The sequence below is a fragment of the Elephas maximus genome, chromosome 20 (genome assembly GCF_024166365.1).
Source record: "Elephas maximus indicus isolate mEleMax1 chromosome 20, mEleMax1 primary haplotype, whole genome shotgun sequence".
NCBI lineage: Eukaryota > Metazoa > Chordata > Mammalia > Proboscidea > Elephantidae > Elephas > Elephas maximus.
In genome coordinates this window covers 61,268,893-61,295,149 of record NC_064838.1, presented here as the reverse complement: position 1 = coordinate 61,295,149, position 26,257 = coordinate 61,268,893, and the positions used below count along the sequence as shown (strand labels likewise).

The following is a 26,257-nucleotide window of genomic DNA, read 5'->3' as shown; positions in this document are numbered from 1 at the left end:
TTCTCATTTCTTATTCGGGTTATTTGTTTCCTTTCCTGTATTTCTTTAGTCAGTCTAGCCAATGGTTTATCAATTTTGTTAATTTTTTCAAAGAACCAGCTTTTGGCTTTGTTAATTCTTTCAATTGTTTTTCTGTTCTCTAATTCATTTAGTTCAGCTCTAATTTTTATTATTTGTTTTCTTCTGGTGCCTGATGGATTCTTTTGTTGCTCACTTTCTATTTGTTCAAGTTGTAGGGACAGTTCTCTGATTTTGGCTCTTTCTTCTTTTTGTATGTGTGCATTTATTGATATAAATTGGCCTCTGAGCACTGCTTTTGCTGTGTCCCAGAGGTTTTGATAGGAAGTATTTTCATTCTCGTTGCTTTCTATGAATTTCCTTATTCCCTCCTTGATGTCTTCTATAACCCAGTCTTTTTTCAGGAGGGTATTGTTCATTTTCCAAGTATTTGATTTCTTTTCCCTCGTTTTTCTGTTATTGATCTCTAGTTTTATTGCCTTGTGATCTGAGAAGATGCTTTGTAATATTTCGATGTTTTGGACTCTGCAAAGGTTTGTTTTATGACCTAATATGTGGTCTATTCTAGAGAATGTTCCATGTGCGCTGGAAAAAAAAGTATATTTTGCAGCAGTTGGGTGGAGAGTTCTGTATAAGTCAATGAGGTCAAGTTGGTTGATTGTTGTAATTAGATCTTCCGTGTCTCTGTTGAGCTTCTTACTGGATGTCCTGTCCTTCTCCGAAAGTGGTGTGTTGAAGTCTCCTACTATAATTGTGGAGGTATCTATCTCGCTTTTCAGTTCTGTTAAAATTTGATTTATGTATCTTGCAGCCCTGTCATTGGGTGCGTAAATATTTAATATGGTTATGTCTTCCTGATCAATTGTCCCTTTTATCATTATATAGTGTCCTTCTTTATCCTTTGTGGTGGATTTAAGTCTAAAGTCTATTTTGTCAGAAATTAATATTGCTACTCCTCTTCTTTTTTGCTTATTGTTTGCTTGATATACTTTTTTCCATCCTTTGAGTTTTAGTTTGTTTGAGTCTCTAAGTCTAAGGTGTGTCTCTTGTAGGCAGCATATAGATGGATCGTGTTTCTTTATCCAGTCTGTGACTCTCTGTCTCTTTATTGGTGCATTTAGTCCATTTACATTCAGGGTAATTATAGATAAATAAGTTTTTAGTGCTGTCATTTTGATGCCTTTTTATGTGTGTTGTTGACAATTTCATTTTTCCACATACTTTTTTGTGCTGAGGCGTTTTTCTTAGTAAATTGTGAGATCCTCATTTTCATAGTGTTTGACTTTATGTTAGTTGAGTCGTTACGTTTTTCTTGGTTTTTGTCTTGAGTTATAGAGTTGTTATACCTTTTTGTGGTTACCTCATTATATACCCCTATTTTTCTAAGTAAAAACCTAACTTGTATTGTTCTATATCGCCTTGTATCACTCTCCATATGGCAGTTCAATGCCTCCTGTATTTAGTCCCTCTTTTTGATTATTGTGATCTTTTACCTATTGACTTCCATGATTCCCTGTTATGTGTATTTTTTTTTTTTTTTTAATTAACCTTAATTTGTTTGTTTTTGTGATTTCCCTGTTTGAGTTGATATCAGGACGTTCTGTTTTGTGACCTTGTGTTGTGCTGATATCTGATATTATTGGTTCTCTGACCAAACAATATCCTTTAGTATTTCTTGTAGCTTTGGTTTGGTTTTTGCAAATTCTCTAAACTTGTGTTTGTCTGTAAATATCTTAATTTCGCCTTCATATTTCAGAGAGAGTTTTGCTGGATATATGATCCTTGGCTGGCAGTTTTTCTCCTTCAGTGTTCTGTATATGTCGTCCCATTCCCTTCTTGCCTGCATGGTTTCTGCTGAGTAGTCAGAACATATTCTTATTGATTCTCCCTTGAAGGAAACCTTTCTTTTCTCCCTGGCTGCTTTTAAAATTTTCTGTTTATCTTTGGTTTTGGTGAGTTTGATGATAATATGTCTTGGTGTTTTTCTTTTTGGATCAATCTTAAATGGGGTTCGATGAGCATCTTGGATAGATATCCTTTCGTCTTTCATGATGTCAGGGAAGTTTTCTGTCAGAAGTTCTTCAACTATTTTCTCTGTGTTTTCTGTCCCCCCTCCCTGTTCTGGGACTCCAATCACCCGCAGGTTATCCTTCTTGATAGAGTCCCACATAATTCTTAGGGTTTCTTCATTTTTTTTAATTCTTTTATCTGATTTTTTTTCAGCTATGTTGGTGTTGATTCCCTGGTCCTCCAGATGTCCCAGTCTGCATTCTAATTGCTCGAGTCTGCTCCTCTGACTTCCTAGTGTGTTGTCTAATTCTGTTATTTTATTGTTAATCTTTTGGATTTCTACATGTTGTCTCTCTATGGATTCTTGCAACTTACTAATTTTTCCAGTATGTTCTTGAATAATCTTTTTGAGTTCTTCAACAGTTTTATCAGTGTGTTCCTTGGCTTTTTCTGCAGATATCCTAATTTCATTTGTGATATCATTAAGCATTCTGTAAATTAGTTTTTTATATTCTGTATCTGATAATTCCAAAATTGTATCTTCATTTGGGAAAGATTTTGATTCTTTTGTCTGGGGGGTTGGAGAAGCTGTCCCGGTCTGCTTCTTTAAGTGGTTTGATATGGATTGTTGTCTCCGAGCCATCACTGGGAAACTAGTTTTTCCAGAAAATCCGCTAAAAAAAAACTGCAGTCAGATCCCTATCAGAGTCTCCCTTTGGCTCAGGCTATTCAGATGTTAATGAAGCCGCCTGGGAAGGGTGGGGGAGGGAACAGAGAGATAGGAGAGTAGCACCTCAGAATATAGCCAGAGTTGCTTGTCTTGCTTGGAATGACTGTTATATCTGAGATTCCCGCGGGCGCGTCGCCTATGTGTGCTGGCTGTGTGGAGATTGCCCCCAGGGGGTCTGGCCCGCTGGAGTCACGGTCAGATCCTCCGCTTCCAGCCCCACACCCAGCGTCAAGGCTCCCCTACTGGGACGGTGCACTCTCAACTCCAAAATCAGTCGCTGCCTCCCGGGGACTTCTTGTCTCTCCAGCCGCGTGGCCGTGCCGCCCCCGTGAACTAGGTGGGCCCCCTCCCGGGGTTAGTTCAGATGGGTGGAGTAGCTCCCTGTGCTTGTGCCGCGACCGAGTGTCCTGGCTGGAACGCTGTTCTCCCCACTCCAATACCAGTCGCTGCCTCCCGGGGACTTCTCCTACCGGCTGCGTCCCACGCCGCCCGCGCGACCCGGCTGGTCCCCTTCCCGGGGTTAGTTCAGGGGGTGGAGCAACTCTCCGTGTTTATGGCGTACCTGCGTGCAGTCCAAATCCCTGCGGGACGGTTCCCCGGCTCGGATGCTGCTCTTTCTGCTCCAAGATCAGTCACTGCCTCCCGGGGACTTCTCCTACCGGCTGCGTCCCACGCCGCCCGTGGAACCGGCTGGTCCCCCTCCCGGGGTTAGTTCAGGGGGGTGGAGCAGGTCTCTGTGCTTGTGCCGTACCTGACTGGTACGCTGGCTCCAGGCTCTGGAAACAATCACTGCTTCCCCGTATTAGTTCGTTCTCCGTCTCTAAATCTGTGTTTGTTGTTCAGGGTTCGTAGATTGTTATGTATGTGATCGATTCACTTGTTTTTCCGTGTCTTTGTTGTAAGAGGGATCCGAGGTAACGTCTGCCTAGTCCGCCATCTTGGCTCCGCCCCAGATTTTCTTTTTATACTCCTGTGGTGAAGTCTTTTGAGGTACCTAAGTGTTTAATTTTTTAGGAACTTCCAGTCATCTAGTTCATCTTCTGTGTTTGTGCATTTTTAGTTATGTTTGACAGCCTGTTTATGCCATAAATTAGGGCCCCTAGGTTTGCCCCTATTTTTTCTTCCATGATCCTTATGGTTTTATATTTAGGTCTTAGATCCATCTGGAGGTAGTTTTGGTATATGGGGTGAGGTATGGATCCTATTCAGTTTTCCTGCAGGGAGATACCCAGTTTTGCCAGCACCATTTGTTAAAGAGACTTGCCCTTCCCCCATTTAATGGATTTCGATCCTTTGTCAAAGATCAGCTGTCCATAAGTAGATGCACTTAGGTCTGGGTTCTCAGTTCTGTTCCATTGGTCTTAGTTTCTGTTGTTGTTCAGGAGCAGGCTGTTTTAACTACCGTGGCTGTATAGTAGGTCCTGATTCACTAGCATTTTGCTTATGCAGGGTCTTTCTCCTTCCGTATAAAGTTGTTGAGCGGTTTTTCCTTCTCTTTGTTGAATGTTGATGGAATCTGGATCAGGAGTGCAATTATATATATATAGATTGCTTTGGTTAGTATTGACGTTTTCACAACGTTAAGTTTTCCTATAAGTGAGCATAGTATGTTCTTCTGTTTATGTAGGTCTCTTTTGGTTTCTTGCAGTAGTGTTTTCTAGTGTTCTTTGTATAAGTCTTTACATCCCTGGTTAGATTTATTTCTAAGTATTTTATCTTTTGGGGGACTGTTCCCTGGGGAGGGGCATCATGCTTGGTAAAGTAGAGGATCAGTGAAAAAGAGGAAGACTCTTAGTAAGATGGATTGACACAGTGGCTGCAACAATGGGCTCATGCATAACAACGATTGTGAGGATGGCGCAGGACCAGGCAGTGTTTCATTCTCTTGTACTTAGGGTTGCTATGAGTTGGAACTGACTAGGTGGCATCTAGCAACAACAGCATAGAAAATGGTATTGTTTTCCCTGTTTCTTTTTCGGAGTTCTCTTTGTTGGTGTAGAGGAATCCAACTGATTTTTGTGTGTTGACCTTGTACCTGCCATTTTCCTGAATCCTTCTATTAGTTCTCATAGCTTTCTTGTAGAGTCTCTAGGTTTTTTATGTATATGATCATATCCTCTGCAAAGATAATTTTGTTTCCTCTTTAGCAATTTGGATGCCTTTTATTTCCCTTTCTTATTGCTCTGGGTAGGACTTTCAGTACAATATTTAATAAAAGTGGTGATAAAGGGCCTCCTTGTCTTTTCTAATTCAAGGAGAATGCTTTCAGTCTCTCTCTTTTGAGAGTAATGTTGGCTGTTGATTTTGTATGTATGCCCTTTAATTATGTTGAGGAATCTAACTTCTGTTTCTATTTTGCTTAAAGTTTTTATCAGGAATGGGTGTTGGATTTTATCAAGTGGCTTTTCTGCATCCATTGAGATGATCGTGTGATTCTTGTTCCCTTATTTGTGTGGTGGATTACACTGATTATCTAATGTTGAACCATCCTTGCATACCTGTTGTGAATCCCACTTGGTCATGATATATTATTTTTTTGATATGGTGTTAGAGTCCGTTGGCTGGTATTTTATTGAGATTTTTTGTGTCCATATTCATGACTCGATGGCACTGAGTACTGGGTATATTCATGAAGGATATTAGTCTACAATTTTCTTTAGTGTGGTGTCTTTGCCTGGCTTTGGTATCAAGGTTATGCTTACTTCTTAGAATGAATTCAGGAGTATTCTATCCTTTCCTGTTTTCTGGAATAGTTTAAGTAGAATTAGTGTCAGCTCTTCTCTGAATGTTTGGCAGAATTTTCCATTGAAGCTGTCTGGGCCAGGGTTTTTTTTTTTTTTTTTGGTAGGGGGTGGCTATGACCTCTTCAATTTTTTCTTTTGTTATGAGTCTGTTCAAATCTTCTCCCTCTGTTTGTGTTAGTTTAGGTAAGTAGTGTAAAATTTGTTGGAGTACACTTCTTCATAGTTTTCTATTATGATTCTTTTTATTTCAGTTGGTTCTGTTGTAATGCCACCCATCTCATTTCTTATTTGTGTTATTTGCATCTTTTTTTGTCAGTTTGGCCAGTGGTTTGTCGATTTTATTAATCCTTTCAAAGAATCAACTTTTGTAGTCTTATTGATTCTTTGTTACTTTTTGCTATAATCTTTATTACTCCTTTCTTCTGGTGACTGTGGGCTTTTTTGCTGCTCATTTCCTGTTTGTTGGAGTTACAGGATTAGGGTATTGATTTTGGCTCTTTTTGGTGTGTGCGTTTATTGCTATAAGTTGACCGAGCACTGCTCTTGCTGTGTCCCAAAGGTTTGATATGTTGTGTTTTCATTCTTGTTTCATTCTAGAAATCTTTTTATTTCATTTTTTATTTCTTCTGTTATCCAGTGGTTTTTAAGCAAGGTATTATTCAGTTTCCATGTATTAGATTTTTTTTTTCTTGTTCTTCCTGTTACTGATTTCTGATTTTAAAGCATTGTGACATGAGAAGATGCTTTGTATTATTTCATTGTTCTTGAATTTATTGAGGCTTGCTTTGTAGACTAACATATGGTGAAAGTTTACATTGCAAATTAGTTTCTCATTCAAAAATGTATATGCAAATTGATTTGTGATATTGGTTGCAATCTCTGCAATGTCTCAGCACTCTCCCCCTTTCCACCCTGGGTTCCCTGTATCCATTTGTCCACTTCTCCTGTCCCTTCCTGTCTTCTTTTCTTTTGGGCAGGTTTTACCCCTTTGGTCTCATATACTTGATTGAACTAAGAAGCATGTTCCTCACATGTGTTTGTTTTATACATCTGTCTAATCTTTGGCTCAAAGGTGGACTTCAGGAGTGACTTCAGTTCTGAGTTAGCAGGGTGTCTGGGACCATAGTTTTGGGGTTCTTCCAGTCTCTATCAGACCAGTAAGCCTGATCTTTTTTGTGAATTTGAATTTTGTTCTACATTTGTGTCCCACTCTCTCCGGGACCCTCTGTTGTGTTTCCTGTCCAAGCAGTTGGCGGTAGTAGCTGGGCACCATCTAGTTCTGGGCTCAGGCTGGTGGAGGCTGTGGTTCACGTGGCTCATTAGTCCTTTGGACTAATATTTTTCTTGTATCTTTGGTTTTCTTTGTTCTCTTTTGCCCCGGATGGGATGGGACCAATAGATGTGTCTTAGATGGTTGCTTGCAGGCTTTTAAGACCCCAGACACTACTCACCAAAGTAGGATGTAGAACATTTTCTTTATGAGCTTTGTTATGCCAGTTGACCTAAATGTCCCCAGAGATTATGATTCTCAGTCTCAGTAACTTGGTCCTTCAAGTTGTTTGAATGTGTCTAGGACGCGTCCATGGTTTCGCCTTGGTCAAGCTGTGCTGACTTCCCCTATATTGTGTACTGTCTTTCCCTTCACCAAAGTTAACACTCACGTACCATCTAATTAGTGATTTCCCCTCCCCGGTCTGCTCATCCGTCATAACCATCAAAGGTTGTTTTCTTCTCTGTATAAACCTTTTCTTGAGTTTTTATAATAGTGGTCTTGTACAGTATGCTTTTGTGATTGACTTTATTTCACTGAGCATAATGCCCTGCAGAGTTATCCATGTTGTGATATTTTTCACAGATTCATCGTTGTTGTTTATCTTTGCATCGTATTCCATTGTGTTTATATACTATAATTTGTTTGTCTGTTGATGGGCACCTAGGGTGTTTCTATCTTTTTGCTATTGTGAAGAGTGCTACAGTGAACACGGGTGGGCATCTATCTGTCCGTGTGAGGGCTCTTATTTCTCTAGGGTGTGTTTTCCAAGGAATGGGATCCCTGGATCATATGGTACTTCTATTTCCAGCTTTTAAGGAAGTTGCCAAATCAATTTCCAAAGTGGTTGTATCATTTTACATTCCCACTAGCAGTGTATAAGTGTTCGAGTATCTCCACTGCCTTTCCAACATTTATTATTTTGTGCGTTTTGGATTAATGCCAGCCTCGTTGAGGTGAGATGGTGTCTCATTGTAGTTTTGATTTGCATTTCTCTGATGGCTGATGACTGTGAGCATTTCCTCATGTGTCTGTTAGCCTCCTGAATATCTTTTGTGAAGTGTCTTAATATCCTTTGCCCTTTTTTTAATTGGATTTTTTTTGTTGTTGTTGAGTTGTTAAAGTATACTATAGATTTTAGAGATTAGACCCTTGTCGGATATGTCCTAGTCAATTTTTTTTTCCCCAGTCCATAAGTTCTATTTTTACTCTTTTGGTGAAGTCTTTTGATGAGCATAAGTGTTTAATCTTTAGAAGATCCCAGTTACCTAGTTTATCTTCTGGTGTTTGTGTATTATTACCTACGGTTTGTATTCTGTTTATGCCAGGTGTTAGGGCCCCTAGCGTGGTTCCTATTTTTTCCCCATGATCTTTACCATTTTAGGTTTTATGTTTATAATTTTATATTTTTAGGTTTTATATTTATGTCTTTATCCATTTCGGGTTAGTTTTTGTGTATTGTGTGAGGTATGAGTCCTGTTTCATTTTTTTTTTTTTTTTACAGGTGGACATCCAGTTTTGCTAGCACTGTTTGTTAAGAAGACTGTCTTTTCCCCATTTAATGGACTTTGGGCCTTTGTCAAAGATCAGCTGACCATAAGTGGATGGATTTACTTCTGGGTTCTTGATTCCGTTCCATGGGTCTGTGTGTCTGTCGTTGTACCAGTACCAGGCTATTTTTGACTATCGTGGCTGTATGGTAGGTTCTGAGGTCAGGTAGTATGAGGCTTCCTACTTTGTTCTTCTTCTTCAATAATGCTTTGCTTATCTGGGGCCTCTTTTTTTAATAAAGTTTGTGATAGTTTTTCCATCTTGCTAAAGAATGCTGTTGGTATTTTGATCGGGATTGCATCATACCTCTAGATGGCTTTGGGTAGAATTGACATTTCCACAGTGTTAAGTCTTTATCCATGAGCATGGTATGTTTTTCCATTTATGTAGTCTCTTTTGGTTTCCTGCAGTAGTATTTTGTAGTTTTTTTTGTATAGGTCTTTGTCTTAGTTATCTAGTGATGCTATAACAGATATACCACAAGTGAATGGCTTTAACAAACAGAAGTTTATTCTCTCACAGTCTACTAGACTAGAAGTCTGAAACCAGGGCATCAGCTCCAGGGGAAGGCTTTCTCTCTCTGTTGGCTCTGGAGAAAGGACCTTGTGATGCTCAGTTTACCCTTGGTCTGGGAGCATCTCTGCACAGAAACTTTAGGTCCAGAGGGCACACTCTGCTCCCAGCACTGCTTTCTTGGTGGTTTGAGGTCCCCATGTCTCTGCTCGCTTCTCTCCCATGTCTCTGCCCGCTTCTCTCTTTCACATTTCAAGAGATTGGCTTAAGACACTACCTAATCCGTAGACCTCATCAATATAACTGCCGCTAATGCATCTCATTACAGCATACTGATAGGATTTCTAACATATAGGGAAATCACATCAGAAGGTCAGATGGTAGGTGGTCACACAGTTATACAGGGGAATCATGACCTCGCCAAGTTGACAGCCATTTTGAGGGGATACAGTTCAATCCATGACGATCTTTTATTAGGATTGGAAGATTTATTAATTTTCTTGGTGATTACCCTGAAATTACTTTTATCTTTCTGAGTTTTAAACAGGCCGTTTTATCTTGATATCACCTTGACTTCCTCTCCATACAGGCATTCTATAACTACGCCATCTGTTTTCTTTTACTTTGAAAGTTGTTGTCTTTTGCAGATTGACACCTCTGGTGCCCTATTTTCAGTCTTTTAGCTTTATTTTTGATAATTATTTGGGTTGTTTTTCAGGTGATGTTGTCACGTGTCTTAATCTAAAGTTGTTGTCTGATGTTGTTGGTTCTCTCTCCAGAGGACTTCCCTTGGTCTGGTCTTTACAAATTCCCTTAATTTCTTATTATGTGGAAATATCCTAATTTCGTGATCATATCGGTGGGACAGTTTTGCTGAATATATAATTTTTGGTTGGTAATTTTTTTCTTTCAGGGTCTTATATATGTCATCCCATTGCCTTCTTACGTGCGTGGTTTCTACTGAGAAATCAGAGCTTAGTCTTAATGGTTTATCTTTGTAAGTAATGTTTCGTTTTTTCCTGACCTGCTCTCAGGATTCTTTGTTCCGGGCTTTGGAAAATTTGGTTATAGTATGTCTCGGTGATTTTTTTTTTTTTGGTGGTCTGTCCTATTTGGGTTTCCTTGAGCTTCTTGGAGAAATACCTTTCATAATACTAGGAAAGCTTTCTGCCTGTAAATCTTCACAAATTTTCTTTGTGTTTATAAAAACGGCATGGGGGTAGCATCTTACCTCCTCTAACTTCACAAGGGGGAAGGACAATCAATATTAGCAGCCCAAGGCTGATTCCTGTGAGGTGTAAGTCAGACATGCCCCCTCTTTCCACCATCTTTACTGACTCTTACACCAACCGTTCCTCCTATGGCACTCTACTTCTCTCTTGGGTTTGATAATTCATTGCAATGGCCACACAGAACTCACAGACCATACTCGCTATTATGGGGTTTATTAGGGAAGTAAAAGATTACCATTCAGGCTCAGGAACACTCAAGATTACAATTCTTCCATCAGGACTGCCTCTTTGCAGCTGAGCTTGCAGGCACGCCTCTCCCTGGCCCTACGTCTCTGCCCAAAGGTACACAGCTTTCCTTTCTCTCTGTGGGCCAGGAAGCCCACTGTGCCATCTCCTGCTGATGGGTCTCTGCTGCCACCACTTCTCACCGTCTTCAGGGTTACAGCTCTCTCTCTCTCTCTGTCTCCTGGTTTCAGGAGTTTCTCAGTGCAGGGATCCTAGGTTCAAAGGATATGCTGGCTCCTGGCTGTTGTTACCTGGTGGCATTGAGATCCTCTCCCTCCTGCTTCTGGGATGGCTCATTTCAAGCCCAGTGGGATGGCATAAATTGACCAATCTACTTGGTGGGACATAATTACCTATTTGCACATTCCCATCTAGTCACCTGGGTGGGAATTACAAGACCATGGTGAGAAAGGCCACACAAAAGCAGTCCATTACATCGCAGTTTTTTGTTTGTTTTTTATTTTGTTTCACCCTGTTTTGGAATTCCAATGACCTGTAAATTATTCCTTTTGATAGTATCCCATGTAAGTTTTAGGCTCTCCTCATTTTTCTTTGTTCTTTTTTCTGATTGTTCCTGTAACAGATTGTTATCAAGGGATTTGTTGTCGTCTCTCGCTGATTCTGTCTTCCATTGCTTCAATTCTACTCTTTTGTCTCTCCAGCGTGTTAACTATATCTGAAATTCTAGTGTTAATCTTCTGAATTTGTAGTTGCTGTTTTTGTATGGTATCTGATTTTTTTTTTTTGCATTTTGTGTTTGTATTGCTTTCCTGAATTCTTCTAGAGTTTTGTCTGTGTTTTCTTTCATCTCTTTTTTGATATTTTGGACAGCCCTATATATAGAAGCCAGGTGGGGTGTGGGTAGGCGCACGTGCATGTGCGTAGTTACTGCTAGCCGGATGGGGGGAGGGTGGTAAGCGGCAGGCAGGTACAAGTGTTGTCACAATGCCATCAACTCTCAGCGGGCGCCAGGGGGAGATAACTTGGCTGATTTGGCAGGAGGGGCAGGGCAGGTGGCTGGGACCATGCCAGCAGCCTGTCTCCGCTTGGTGGGGTCAGCAGATGCGGGGGATGGTATGGGAGTTGGGGCTGGATGGAGGGGAAAGGAGGTGCCTGTGTCTTGGTCCTGGTCAGTTACTGCTGCAAGGATGTCAGGGTAGGGGGAAGGTTTGTGCTGCTAATCACCAGGAAGGTTGGAGGAGGGGGAGCATGCGCCTCTGGTAACTGAACGAGGGTACCTGGGCTCTTCTCATTGGCTGTAGCCAGCATTCGGGACCTTATTTCACTCAGGTAGGTCTACGCGTTTACTCTGTGTCGTGTTGGAAATTCTGTGAAGTTGCCTTCTGTGGTCTTCCATGGTTGCTGCTGTCTGTGTCTCAAGATGGCCATGCCGTGCCGGACCAGCTGGCTGGGCCCCCCTGCTCCATCTCTTCTTGTTTGGTGTTTTCAGTCAGTTTCTGCCTTCAGTTAGTGTTTGATGTAGTTACCTCTGCTTTCATTTGATGTTCAGGGTTCCAGAATTGGCCTCTGTATCTGTTTCACTTGGTTTTTTGGGACTTTGCTGGAGAGCCGTGACATGGTGTCTGACTAAGCTGTCATTTTTCAGAATAAAGTCTTATCCTAGTGGAATTTTTTTTTTTCTTGTTTAGCAATTTGAAAATAATAGACTTAAAGGTTACCAGTTCTTTGTTGGAAAGAACTTTGATGTAGTGCATTGTTTAAAATATATAGGCTATTTGCAGCCCTCTGCAACGTATGTTACAATAAAAATCTGGTTGCTGTCGAGTTGATTCCCATTCAGAGGGACCCTATAGGGCAGAGTAGAACTGCCCGCCAGGGCTGCCAAGGCTGTAAGTCTTTATGGAAGCAGACTGCCACATCTTTCTCCCATGGAGTGATTGGCGAGTTCAAATCTCGAACCTTTCTGTTAGCAGCTAAGAACTGAACCACTGCTCCACCAGGGCTCCTCTGTACTGCAATAAAAGCCAAAAAATCAAATCCAGTGCCGCTGAGTCGATTCTGACTCATAGCGACCCTATAGGGCAAGTAGAGCTGCCCCGTAGAGTTTCTAAGGAGCGCCTAGCGGATTCGAACTGCTGACCCTTTGGTTAGCAGCCATAGCACTTAACCACTATGCCACTAGAGTTTCCTGTATTGGAGTAGGAGGGTTAAAATTCTCTTTTGTTTCCACATCAGGAGCCATAGTAAGTGTTTGAAGATTATTTTAGCAGTTTATAATTGAATTTATCTTTAATAAAATGACAGCCTTTGTTGTTAGAAAACAACCTTTTTGGTAAGTAAAATTGGCATAGAGAGATACCTTCAGGCTTAAAGACAGAAGGTTGGTAATATTGTCAGTCTACCTATCTATCTGTATATATCTAGACTTCCCATATAAAATCTGTTTAGAATAAGATGGGATAATAAATAGCTCTTCTGTTTTCCATCAGGTATACTTTTTTTTTTTTTAAATAACATTTCTAGAGTTAATTACAGCTAAGGCAAACATGTGCTTTCATTTTTTTTCCAGTCCAGAGAAGTTAGATGTTGAAACAGTTATGAGTATTGATCATCTGAAACAGAAAATCCCTCCAGCACTGTTTTATAAGGAAACATATTTATGTCCAAATGAAGGTAAAGTAATTTAATTTCACTAAATTTATAATGACAATCTCAATTTGAATATTTACTATGTATCTTTTCTTTTGTCAGTTTTGAAGAATGGAATGTACTGCAGTCTCTATGAAGTTGTAGAAAAGACAAGAGTTGGAAGTAACATGGAGAGTTTACTGCAAAAACTAGAGAAAGAAAAACTTGTAAGTGAAAAGCTTTAAAACGTTCTTTATTCTCCCTTCGAAATATACATATTTGTCATCATACCTATATTTCAATTCATTTTATTTTTGTTCTTTTTTTGATCCTACCATCTGGTTAGAGTTTTTCCCTCCCTTGTAACTATGAAAGATTGTTTCTTTCTGTGCGTAAACCTTTTCTTGAGTTTTTATTATACTGGTCTCATACATTATTTCTCCTTTTGTGATTGACTTATTTCAGTCAGCATAATGCCTTCCAGATTCATCTATGTTGTGAGGTGTTTTGCAGATTTATCATTATTCTTTATTGTTGCATAGCATCCCATTGTGTGTTTACCATAGTTTGTTTATCTGTTCGTCTGTTGGGCATTTAGGTTGTTTCCATCTTTTTGCTATTGTGAGTAATACTTCAGCGAACATGGGTGTGCATGTATCTATTCATGTGATGGCTCTTACTTCTCTAGTGTATATCCGTAGGAGTGGGATTGCTGGATTGTATCGTATTTCTATTTCCAACTTTTTAAGGAAGCACCTTATTATATTTTGTAGTGTTGTACCATTTTGCATTCCCACCAGCAGTCTCCCCACAGCCTGTCCAACATTTGTTTTTTTTTTTATCAGTGTCAATAATGTTGAGGTAAGATGGTAGCTCATTGTAGTTTTGATTTGCTTTTCTCTCATGGCTAGTGACTGCGAGCATTTCCTCATGTGTCTGTTCGCTTCCTGAATGTCTTCTTTTTAAAGTGCCTTTTCATGTCCTTTGCCCATTTTTTAATCGGGTTGTCTTTTTGTTGTAGGGGCATTGGATTTTCCTGTAGATTTTAGAAATTAGTTCTTTGTGGGATATACCATTGCCAGAAATTTTTTCCCAATGTGTAGTTCTCTTCTCACTCTTTCGGTGAAGGCTTCTGATGAACATAAGTTTTAAATTTTTTAGAAGATCACAGATATCTAGCTTATCTTCTGGCGTTTGTATATTATTATGGTTTGCATTCTATTTTTGCCATATATTAGGGCTCCTAGCCTTGACCCTAGTTTTTTCTTCCGTGATATTTATAGTTTTTGGTTGTATCTTTAGGTCTTTGATCCATTTTGAATTAGTTTTTGTGTATGGTGTGAGGTTATGGGTCTTGTTTCTTTTTTTACAGATGGACATCCAGTTTTGCAAGCACCTTTGTTAAAGAGACTGTCTTTTCCCCATTTAATGGACTTGGGCCTTTGTCAAAGATCAGTTCTGTTTCACTGGTCATTGTGTCTATCACTGTACCAGTATGAGGCTGCTTTGAGTACTGTATCTGTATAGTAGGTTCAGTAGATTCTGAAGTCAGGTAACGTGAGGCCTCCTTGTTTGTTGTTCTTCAGTAATGCTTTACTTATTTGGGGCCTTTATCCTTTTCATGTAAAGTTAATGGTTTAGTTTTGCCATCTCATTAAAGAATACAGTTGGTATTTGGGTTGAGATTGAATTGTATCTGTAGGTTGCTTTGGGTAGAACTGACATTTTCACAGTGTTGAGTCTACCTATCCATAAGCATGATATGTTTTTATATTTACGTAGCTCTCGTTTGGTTTCTTGTAGTAGCGTTTTGTAGTTCTTTTCGTATAGGTCTTTTATATCCTTGGTTAGATTTATTCCTAAGTATTTTATACTTAGTCTTTCTGGTTCAAAGGCTACACCCTTCAGTATGAATTTACCTCAACATAAAGAAAACAAAAATCCTCACAGCTGGACCAGTAAGCAACATCATGATAAACGGAGAAAAGGTAGAAGTTGTCAAGGATTTCATTTTACTCAGATCCACAATCAATGCCCATGAAAGCAGCAGTCAGGAAATCAAACAAAATATTGCATTGGGCAAATCTGCTGCAAGAGACTTCTTTGAAGTGTTGAAAAACAAAGATGTCACTTTAAGAACTAAGGTGCATCTGACCCAAGCCATGGTGTTGTCAGTCGCCGCTTATGCATCAGAAAGCCAGACCATGAAAAAGGAAGACTGAAGAGTAGATGTCTTTGGATTACGGTGTCGGTGAAAAATGTTGAATATACCATAGACTGCCAGAAGAGCACACAAATCTGTCTTGGAAGAAGTACAGCCAGAATGCTCCTTAGAAGCAAGGGTGGTGAGACTTTGTCTTACATGCTTTGGACATGTTACCAAAAGGTACCTGTCCCTGGAGGTACCTTCATCATGCTTTGTGGAGTAGAGGGTCAGCACAAAAGAGGAAGACCCTCAGTGAGATGGATTGACACAGTGGCTGCAACAATGGGCTCAAGCATAATGATGATGAGGATGGTGCAGGACTGGGAGTGTTTCATTCTGTTGTACACAGGGTCATAATCAGTTGAAACCTACTTGATGGCACCTAGTAACGACAACAACACTTTATTTTTTTAAGGGATGTTATAAATAGTATTGCTTTCCTGATTTCCTTTTCTTAATTCTCTTTATTGGTGTATAGGAATCCAGCTGATTTTGGTATGTTGTATCCTGCTGCTTTGCTTAGTAGATCAGTTTCAGTAGTTTTCTTGTGTAGTCTTTAAGGTTCTCTATGTATAGTATCATATCATCTGTGAATGGGAATAGTTTTACTTTTTCCTTACCAATTTGAATGCGCTTTATTTCTTTTTCTCCCCTTATTGCTCTAGCTAGAACTTCCAGTGCAATATTAAATAGAAGTAGTGATGAAGGACGTCCTTGCTTTGTTCCTCTTTTCTAGGGGTATGTTTTTAGCCTCTCTCTGTTGATAACGATGTTTGCTGTTGGCTTTGTATACCAAAAATATTTGTTGCTGTCGAGTTGATTCTGACTCATAGCGACCCTGTTGGACATAGGAGAAACTACTCCATAAGGTTTCCAAGGAGCGCATGGTGGATTCCAACTGCCAACTTTTTGGTTAGCAGCCGAACTCTTAACCACTATGCAACCAGGGTTTCCTTGGTTTTGTATAGATGCCCTTTATTATATTGAGGCATTTTCCCGCTATCCCAGTTTTATTGAGTATTTTTATGAACTTTAGCAAAAGCCTTTCCTCCTTGATTGAGTTAATCGCGTGATTCTTTTCATTTTATTTATGTGGTAGATTATGTTGATTGATTTTCTAATGTTGAACCATCCTTGCACACCTGGTATGAATCCCACTTGGTTGTGGGGTTTTTTTTTTTAAAGATAAATTCTTTTGGCTAGATTTTTTTTTGAGGATTTTTGCATCTATATGCATGAGAAATATTGGTCTGTAATTTTCTCTTTTTGTGGTATTTTTGCCTGATTTTGGTATCAGGGTTCTACTGGCTTCATAGAATGAACTTGGAAATATTCCTTCCTTTTCTGTTGTGAAATAGTTTGAGTAGTACTGGTGTAAGCTCTTTTCTGAATATTTGGTAGAATATTTTCTAGAATTCTTTGGTGAAGCCATCTGGGCCAGGACTTTTTTTTGTTGGCAGTTTTTTAAATTACCTTTTCCATCTCTTCTCTTGTTATGAGTCTGTTTAGATATTCTACCTTAGTTTGTGTTAGTTTAGGTAGGCAGTGTGTTTCTAGAAATTTGTCCATTTTTTCTAGGCTTTAAAATTTTCAAAGTACAGTTTTTCATACTACTCTGTTACGATTTTATTTCAGTTGGGTCTGTTGTAATATCCCTCATTTCATTTCTTATTTGGGTTGTTTGTTTCCTCTCTTTTTTTTTTGTTTTGTCAATTTGGTCAGTGGTTTGTCGATTTTGATCCTTTGAAAGAATAACTTGGTTTTGTTGATTCTTTCTATTGTTTTTCTGTTCTCTGTTTCATTTATTATTTCCTTTCTTCTGGTGACCGTGGAATTCTTTTGCTCTTCTCTTTCTGTTTGTTCGAGTTGTAGAGCTGACATTTTTATTTTTGTCCCTTCATTTTTGATGTGTACGTCTCTTGCTATAAATTGACCTCTGAACACTGCCTTTGTTTTGTCCCAAGTGTTCTGGTATGTTGTTTTTCAGTCTCATTTGATTTTACAAATATTTTAATTCTGTTTTTGATTTCTTCTATTACCCAGTGGTTTTTATTCAAGGTATTATTTGGTTTCCATGTTTTTTTAATTTTTTTCCTTGCTCTTCCTGTTATTTATTTCTCCTTTTATGACATTGTGATCAGAGAAGATGGCTTTGTATTAGCTCAGTGTGTTGAATCTTGTTGAGGGTTGCTTTGTGGCCTAATACATGGTCTATTCTCGAGAATGTTGCATGTGTGTTGGAAAAGAATGTATACTTTGCTGCTGTTGAATGGAGTGTTCGATACATGTCTTTGAGGTCAAGATGATTGATTGTGGCCTTTAGATCTTCTGTATCTTTGTTGAGTTTCTTTCTAGATGTTCTGTCCTTTACCAAGAGTGGTGTGCTGAAGTCTCCTACTATTACTGTGGAAATGTCATTTTCTCTTTTCAGTGCTGCTAGAGTTTGTGTTATGTATTTTAGAGCCCTGTCAGTAGGTGCATAGATATTTATTATAGTTATGTCATCATGGTATATTGTCGCTTTGAGCATTATGTAATGTCTGTCCTTGTCTTTTATGGTGGATTTTACCTTAAAGTCTATTTTATCTGAGATTAGTATTGCCACTCTTGTTCTTTTTTGGTTATTTGCTTGATACATTTTTTCCATCCTTTGATTTTCAATACATTTATGTCTTCGTGTCTAAAGGTGTGTCTCTTGTAAACAGCATATTGATGGATTATTATTTTTTTAATCTATTCTGCCACTGTCTTTCTCTTTATGGGTGCATATAAGCCATTTAAATTCAGAGTGATTATCAGTAGGTGTGAGTTTATTGCTGTCATTTTGTAGTTTTTTCTGTGTTTGTGGTGCTGATATTTTCTTTGTGCCTCTTTCTCTGCTGTGCTGAGTTCCTTTTGTATGTGAAATTTCTTTATTATTACAGATTTTTTGTTTACTGAGCATTTGTGTTATTCCTCTTTATTTTTACGAGTAGGTTGTTAACTTTCTTTGTGGTTACCTTCAAATTTTCCCAGGTTTGATAGACCTTTTAAATGTTTTTATACCATCAGTTTTACAAAACTTTCCTCTTTTGATTTGTTCTTTTGATTTCATACACAAAAAGTAGTTCTTTGTCCAGGCTGCTCTGCCAAGAGCTTTGCCCACAGCGTGGCTCCTCAGGTTTGAGACCAGCTCCAACCTCATCTATGCCACGTAACTGCAGGTCCTGCCCTCAGTGGTGCTGTCAACAGCCCGTTGTTGCCGGAGCTCATCACCCACAGGTCAACTTTCAAGCCCTAATTTCATAGAGTCAGAAAGTTCTGCACTTTTTTCCTTCCTCTCGGTACACCTCTTTCTCTGCTTGAGGCTGTCTCTTAGTGTTCTCAGTTGGTTTTATTTTTGTCTTTCAAAGTACCACCAGTTTTTTTTGCTGCTACCATTGACTTAATAGTGTTTTACTATGGTGTCTGGTACATTTCTTTTTGGCCATGACACTAGAACTTCTACTGACCAATTTTTCCCTGTGAAGTATCTTTATTGTACTTTGCTGATTATAAATGTGATACTCAGCAAGTATTTATCATGTGTTGCTTTCTTATCCAAGATACATAGTATTTCTTGTTTTCTTCAGAAAGCCTGTCTGATGTAAATACTCCTCATTGTCGAAATCTAGTTCCTGAGTTTAGAAAGTGAAAGTTCAGATACTAGTTTTAGATATGGAAGAGGATATATTCTGAATTAACTAAACATATTTGTGTCTTAAGCTTCACAGACTGAGTATTGAGAGTTAAGATGGTGAGTTTATAAAAAAATTAAATATCGTTCAGTTCCTAATAGTGAGACTTGGGATAGGGAGGATACTGGCATTTTGTTCTCCACCTGAACAAGTGTTTATATTAGGTTCGAGGACACTGATTCTTCCCAAAATCAAGAAGTGTAGCAAAATCCCAGATCTTACAGGGCACTGGGATTCCACAAGGATACACTATCAAATCTAATGAACCTAGCTATTTGTATAGCTACCCCTTTACTTGAAAGCCTCATTGGGAATTATCCTAGCTGTAGCTGTTTTCTTCATAGTTCTCATGATAATGGAAGTGCATTGGGGGGTATTTTTTCCCTCTTTTACCTTTTTTTACTTATATTGTAAAATACATATAATACCATGAAAGACATTTTATCAGTTTCTACACACACACACTTTGGTGACATTGATTACATTCTTCAAGTTGTGCAGTCATTTTTGCTGGAGAGTATTGGGTTTTTAATATTAATTTTTATTAATTTTGTCCTGAAATACACACAAGATATTCTGGATCAGAGTCAGATTCCTTGTTAAATACCTCACAGTAACTAATAAGTGTGTTGATCCCCCCTTGCCCTAGTCCTTACCCTAGGGCAATGCAGAACATCTTGAGGGATGAAGAAAAATTATTTTTCTTTTCTTGTAAAGGGGAAGGAGACAGCTGTCTCCATGTACTCCAGAAAGAGTCTCTTAAAAATGTAGTGGGCCCGAAATACTAACTCTAACCCTTTGCTATGCAAATAAAGTCTCTCCGGGAGCCAAATAACCCTAGGTAGACCAACAGCAACAACAGGCCTGGAGGTTTCCAAATTCCTAGGACTCATTCCTCCTTGAGATGTAAATGCTTAGGGAGGTAGCACTCCAGTCTTCTGGCACCATGGGGTTTAACCCTGAGGCATAGTCTGTGTCCTGACCACTTGTCCTCATGCTGCACTCACTTGGCCCTCTCAAATAAGAGAAGTTTTATTATCCATTGGATCAGAGCAATTAACTAGAGAAATGATTACAGATTGAATTCTTAGCATATGTGAAGAGTAAAAAACACCTCCTCCTCACTTGTTGAGTATTTACAATAGTAAAAAATCAACTATTTTGTGCCTTAATGATGTACATCTGTCAGCCTTACTGATGTGGAGGTGAGTGTGTGAGCAACACTGGCTATGATGGTCAAAGTTATGTGTTAACTTGGCTAGGCCATGAATTTCAGTGATACGGCAGTTATGTAATGATGTAATTTGGTAGTTAAGTAAGGATGTAGTCATCCTGCATTTCTGTGATCTGATGTGATCATCCTCCATTTTTGCACAACGTTGATTTTTGCATAACGACCTGGTTTTTGGAACCTGAACAAGTCAATAAGTGAGGACTGAATGTATTTCTGGGGGAAGTGAAAGCAAACATTTCCCATCAGTATCATACACATATCTACATTTCAGGAGTAGAGGGTTTTTTTGCAGCAGTGAGAAACCCAGGTATGTCCCTTTAATGGACATGATGTGATGCTGAGGTCTGAGAAACATCTCACGAGTATACTGATAGTCCAAAAACAAGCTTTGTTGGTGTGGTGGTTAGGAAATGTAAGTGCTGTCTGAAGCACATGCTCCTTCACCTAGGGGTAAACACCTCCCAAAAATATTCACTTTGCCAAGGAACTGAAAGGTGCACCTGGTGAGAGCTCAGAGCAGAGTCTGGTATGAGAAGCAGTGGTCACTGACTGTCCCTTGAGGATGCTCTCTCTTAGGAGCATCCGCGCAGACAACTGGAATGCTGCCTGACTGCCCGTGTACCCACCTGTGGTCTCTTCTCCCCACCCTTGCCTAGCTGCCCTTTTCCAACCAAAACCAAACCCGTTGCTGTTGAGTCGATTCTGAGTCATAGTGACCCTATAGGAGGGAGTAGAACTGCCCCCATAGTTTCCAGGGAGCAGCTGGTAGATTCAAACTGCTGACATTTTGGTTAGCAGCCATAGCACTTAACCACTATTCCACCAGGGTTTCCAGCTACCCCATAAGTGCTGTTAAATTGCTGAGCATCTCATAATCATGTGGACTGTTCTTCCTACTCTTTGCTATCTTCAAATTTAAAGACAGGAAGTCCTCAGATCAGAAAAACCATCTCAGCCAGTAAAACACCAGAGAAATTTTATTACCCCCCAGGAAGATTTATAAATAAGTAAAATTACATTTGTTATCTGTTTTGGCTGGTGGTAAGTCAGTTCTGGAGTACTGGTGGTGTAGCGGTTAAGCATTCAGCTGCTAACCAAAAGGTCGGCAGTTCAAATCCACCAGCCACTCCCTGGAAACCTATGGAGCAGTTCTACTCTGTTCTATAGGGCCCCTATGAGTTGGAATTGACTTCATGAGAGTGGGTTATTTAAGTCAATTCTTGAAGCTGAATTTAATATGCAATAAGTCCTTGGGTAACGAATGTCTGACTTAGGGACAGCTTGTACTTACCCTTTAATGGTGTGTACATTTGCCCTTACTTTGAAATGACTGAACCAACCCCTGCTTGGTTAAACTAACCCCTGCTTGCAGCACACTCTTCACCACAGTCCTTTGCTTGCTGCACGTGCGGCTCTTAAATAATCGTGAAGGTTTCGAGCCTTTTCTTGGACCATATAGGAACCTTATGCACCTGTTCCGTCTTACCTACAGATTTGACATAAAGGCACACTTACGAACGGATGTCATTCATAACCCAGGGACTGCCTGTATAAAAAAGAGATCTCAATCCCTAAATTTGAATATTGTCCCTGCTGTGAACGTTCTTGTCGACTTAGGCACAAATTTGCTAACCTGTGGGTGTGAAATAGAATTTGACATTCCTTGGCTTGTAGATGTATCACTCCAGCGCTTGCCTTTGTCTTCACATGGCTACCTTCCCTCTGTGTCTGTGTCTCTTCTTTATATTAGGGCCCACTACACACCAGTATATCCGTATGTTAATTTAACTAATCACATCTTCAAAGACCCTATTTCCAAAGAAGTTCATATTCACAGGGACCAGGGATTTCATTATATCTTTTGGGGGAACACAATTCAGTGCATAACACAGTTTTGCTCATTTTTGTCTGATTTATTCCCAGGATCTTAAATTTTTGTTGGTGTTGGAAGTGATATTCTTTATCTCAGTATATTTTCTGTTTAATTGATATTTATGTATCGATCTTATTTGTTCATTTCTATACATTCTTTGGGGTTTCAGTAGAGATTTCATTATCTTGGAGTAACAATGCCGTCTTAGTTTCTTAGTACTGCTATAACAAATACCACAGGTGGGTGGCTTTAATGAACAGAAATTTGTTTTTTTTGAAGTTTTAAGAGACAAGAAACCTGAATTCAGGACGCCAGCTCTAGGGAAGCCTACCTATGTCCACTGGGGGAAGATCCTTGTCTCTTTCAGCTTCTCTTCCTTGATCCCTTGGTGATCTCCAAGTTACATCAATCTTTCTCCATTTGTACTTTCTTGATTCTGGCGTAGTCTGTTCGTTTTATATCTCAAAAGTGATTGGTTTAAGACACACCCTACACTGAATATGGCCTCATTAATATAACAAACAAAATTCTATTTTTAAGTGGGATTACATTCACAAGTGTAGAGGTTAGGATTTACAACACATATTTTGGTGGGGGGGGCACAATTAAATCCATAACAAATGGTTTTGTTTTTTCTTTTCTAGTCTTTATAGATTCATTTCTTTTTGTGTATTATTACTGTACAGTCTAGGATCTCTAGCACTATGTTGAAAAGAAGTGGTGATTGTAGGCATTCTTGTCTTGGTTTTCAAAGAAACATTAACATTTCACCATTAAACTAGGAAGTCTGCAGGACGTTTTTCGTAGATAACCTCTATCAGTTTTAAATTTTTCCTTCTTTAGAATTTTTATTAACTGTGAATGGGTTTTTAATTTTATCAATTTTTTTTGCAATTATCAAGATGATTACGTGGTATTTTGTTCTGTATACTTAATAAGGTGAACTGTATTTATAGTTTTCCCAGTGTTAAAACAGCCTCTGCACTCCTGATTTAGAACGTACCTTTTCTTTTTTTAATTTTTGGTTTTGTCTGTGAGTTCTGTTCAGGAATTTTGTATGTGACAGTGAGTGAGATTGGCCTGCGGTTTTTCTTTCTCATACTATCCTTGTTTAGTTTTTTTTTAATCAAGGTTTTATAGAACCTCCCCAGAATGACTTAGGTAGTGTGCTCTCTTTTTCTGTTGTTAGCAAGGAGCGGATATATGAGTCTCTTGTTTGTGGATAATTTCAAGGGATTCTTCCTTTGAGTTTATTTCTGACTCCTTAAGTTGGAAAAATGGTCAACCAGTTTTCAGGGCCAAGTACTGCTTTAGTTGCATTCCATATATTTTAATATGTAGTCTTTTCATTATTCAGTTCTAAGTATTTTTAAAAGTTCCGTTATGATTTCTGTTTGACACGTAATTTAGTGATCACCCAAAACCAAACCCAGTGCTGTCGAGTCAATTCCAACTCATAGCGACCCTATAGGACAGAGTAGAACTGCCCCATAGAGTTTCCAAGGAGCGCCTGGTGAATTCGAACTGCCGACCCTTTGATTAGCAGCTGTAGCACTTAACCACTATGCCACCAGGATTTCCAGTTTAGTGATAAGTTTTAATTTTCAGATGTGTCGAAATACTTTTGTCTTTTTTTTATTTCAAATTTAATTACATTGTAATCAGGACAGGTGGTATTTGAAATTTGTTTGACTTAAGACCTACTATTTGGTGACTTTGTATACATTCCCTTTGTGTGTTTGAGAAAAATGTGTATTCTTGAATTGTTGGGCACGGTTGACAGTTGTGGGTTGATAACTCTTTTCTCCTTGGTTAGCAGCCTGGGCTCTTAACTGTATCACTGCACTACCAGGACTCCATAGAGGTGTAGACCTCTATGTTATTCTGTTTGCTGTCTGTGCATTTAGGTGTTCAGTTCTCAAAAATTGTTAGCGATTATCTCTTTGATTATACCTCTCCTTTCTTTGTACTCTGTCTTTCTAGGACTCTGAAGAGGCTTATGTTGTACCTTTTTGTTCTGTTTTGTATGTTAATTTCCCTTTTGTGTTATCTCCTTTTTTCTCTGCTGCATTCTGGGTAATTTCACCAGATCTGTCTTCTAGCTTACAAATTCCATCTTTAGCTATGTCTAATTTTCTTTTAATCCATTTGTTCAGATTCTAATTCCACTTTTATTTCTAAAAGCTGTATTTGGTTCATTTTGAGGTCTGCCAGGTCATTTTTTTTAAAAATTGGTTCTTGTTTACTCTTTCATAAATATTTACTGAGTTCCTGTTATGTACCAGAAACTCTTCTTGGAGGTAGAGGTTATATTCTGGTATTCTTTGTAATTGAAATAAAATTTTATATATCAAAATTCATCATTTTAACAGTTTTAAAGTTTACAGTTCTGTGCTTTGTGATATTTTCACAATGTTATGTAACCATCACTACTGCCTCATTCCAGAACATTCTGAGCACCCCAGAAAGAACATTCATACTCATTAAACAGTCACTCTCCATTCCTCCCTTCCCCCCAATCCCTGACAAACCACTAATCTTCTTTCTGTCTATATAGATTTCTGGACCTTTCGTATAAGTACAGTCATGTTACGTGGCCTTTTGTGACTGGCTTCTTTCACTTTCATCTTTTTCATCACTCCAGACAGAAGCTCTACCCATTAAACCTTAACTCCCCATCCTCCCACCTGCAACCCATGGTAACCATTAATCTATTTCTCTCTCTCTGCATGTGCCTAGTCTGAATATTTTGTGTAAGTGCCCTTTTGTGCCTAGCTTATTTCACTCAGCATAATGTTTTCCAGGTTCATCCATGTCATAGCATGGATCAGAGCTTCATTTCTCTTTATGGTTGAATATCCCATTGTATGACTATACGTCTTTGGGCTGAAGCCACAGGTATAGCTGCCTCTGTCTCCCTGAGTATTAATTCTGGACATATGCTCCCTGTGCTCCATGGGTCTCTGGGAATGTAGGGCCCCTTAAAGTTTAAGGGTCTTTATGTCACTAAGCAATGGAATTTAAAAAGTCTGCTATTTGGAGCAGATAAGAGGTTAAAGACATCTAATTGGTTTCCCTCAGTGGCCACAAAACAGGAAAATTTGTGCTTCCCGACTTTTGTTCTGACAACCAGGAACTGGGCAAAATGTTAAAAGGGGTATGACCTATAAAACAGTTTGGATAAAAGTATTTGTCTCAAACAAGAAGTTGGGCAGGTACATTGTCTGCCTTACTTTTGTATTACAAATAATGTTTTTACTAAATGTAAAGTAGTAGCACAATTACCTTGGTCCTTTAAGTTCTTATGCAAACTTTGTTTATTACATACTTTGTTTACGGCAGTCATTGAACAGGAATTTAAATAGCACAGGTTTTCTTTCAGAGGCCAAGTATTCTGTGTGTTTAACTGCCATGTTCTTTTCCTTGTTTACTTACCCTTTCTTTAATCCAGAAAATATTTCGTGAACTACAGTAGTAATCTCTGAACTGAGTTCATCACGTTACATTTTTTCTTTCTTCTCCTACACAGTACTGTCAAGGTGTTTTGTTTTGTTTTAGGAAACACCAGCTCAAAAGTATATACTTTCAGTGCCCCATCTAGGACACTCCTGGCTAATTTGGCATTCTCATCTTTTTATAATCTGGCCATACTCTTTCTTTCTAGACTTGTCTTATACATTTATCCTAGTCTGTCCTCACCTTTTTGCCAGTCATAAGTACATTGATGCCTACAAACTGTCCATCATGTTAGAACTCTGCCTTTGCTCATGACTTCTGCCTCTCCTGAAATGTCCCTCCTGCAGTCTCAGATGCTCAGTAATCTGCCCATTCTTCAGAATCCACCTCTATTACATTCTCAGTAAACCTTTCTTGACCATCTTTCACAGCTATAAACAAAACGTGAGTATTTTCCCCACTTCCTGTTGCTTTTGTAAATATCATAGGGAACTTCTCTGTCACATGTAATTATAGCTATTCCTTGTGTTATTCCCCCTACCCAATTATAAACTTCTTGTGTCTTTGAAGTTGTGTCTGGCAGAGCAAATTGCCATACACGTGACAGGTACTAAGTCAGTGTGGAAGTAGACTGTGGCAACACATTCCATTTGACAGTAGCCTGCACTCTTAAAAGGCAGTGATTAGGTCATACTTGTTTTAGATCTCCAGCATCTAGCATCATGCTGCCTTGGTAATTAATAACATCTCTGTTGAATTGAGGAGGAAAATATTTGAAGTCCTTAGTTTGGTCCTTGTATTTTAGCTTCAGGAAAAAATTAACAAATTGG

General features: G+C 38.9%; 1 protein-coding gene across 8 annotated transcripts in view; it reads left to right on the top strand.

Annotated features, from left to right (window-relative positions):
• Positions 1–26,257, top strand: part of TASOR (transcription activation suppressor) — a 75,446-nt gene that overhangs the window by 26,325 nt on the left and 22,864 nt on the right. For all 8 annotated transcript variants that reach the window (XM_049862239.1, XM_049862236.1, XM_049862237.1 and 5 more), the window contains exons 10-11: positions 12,884–12,987; positions 13,066–13,169. In XM_049862239.1, the coding sequence (XP_049718196.1) occupies positions 12,884–12,987; positions 13,066–13,169 (208 nt within the window). The remainder of the gene's footprint in view (positions 1–12,883; positions 12,988–13,065; positions 13,170–26,257) is intronic.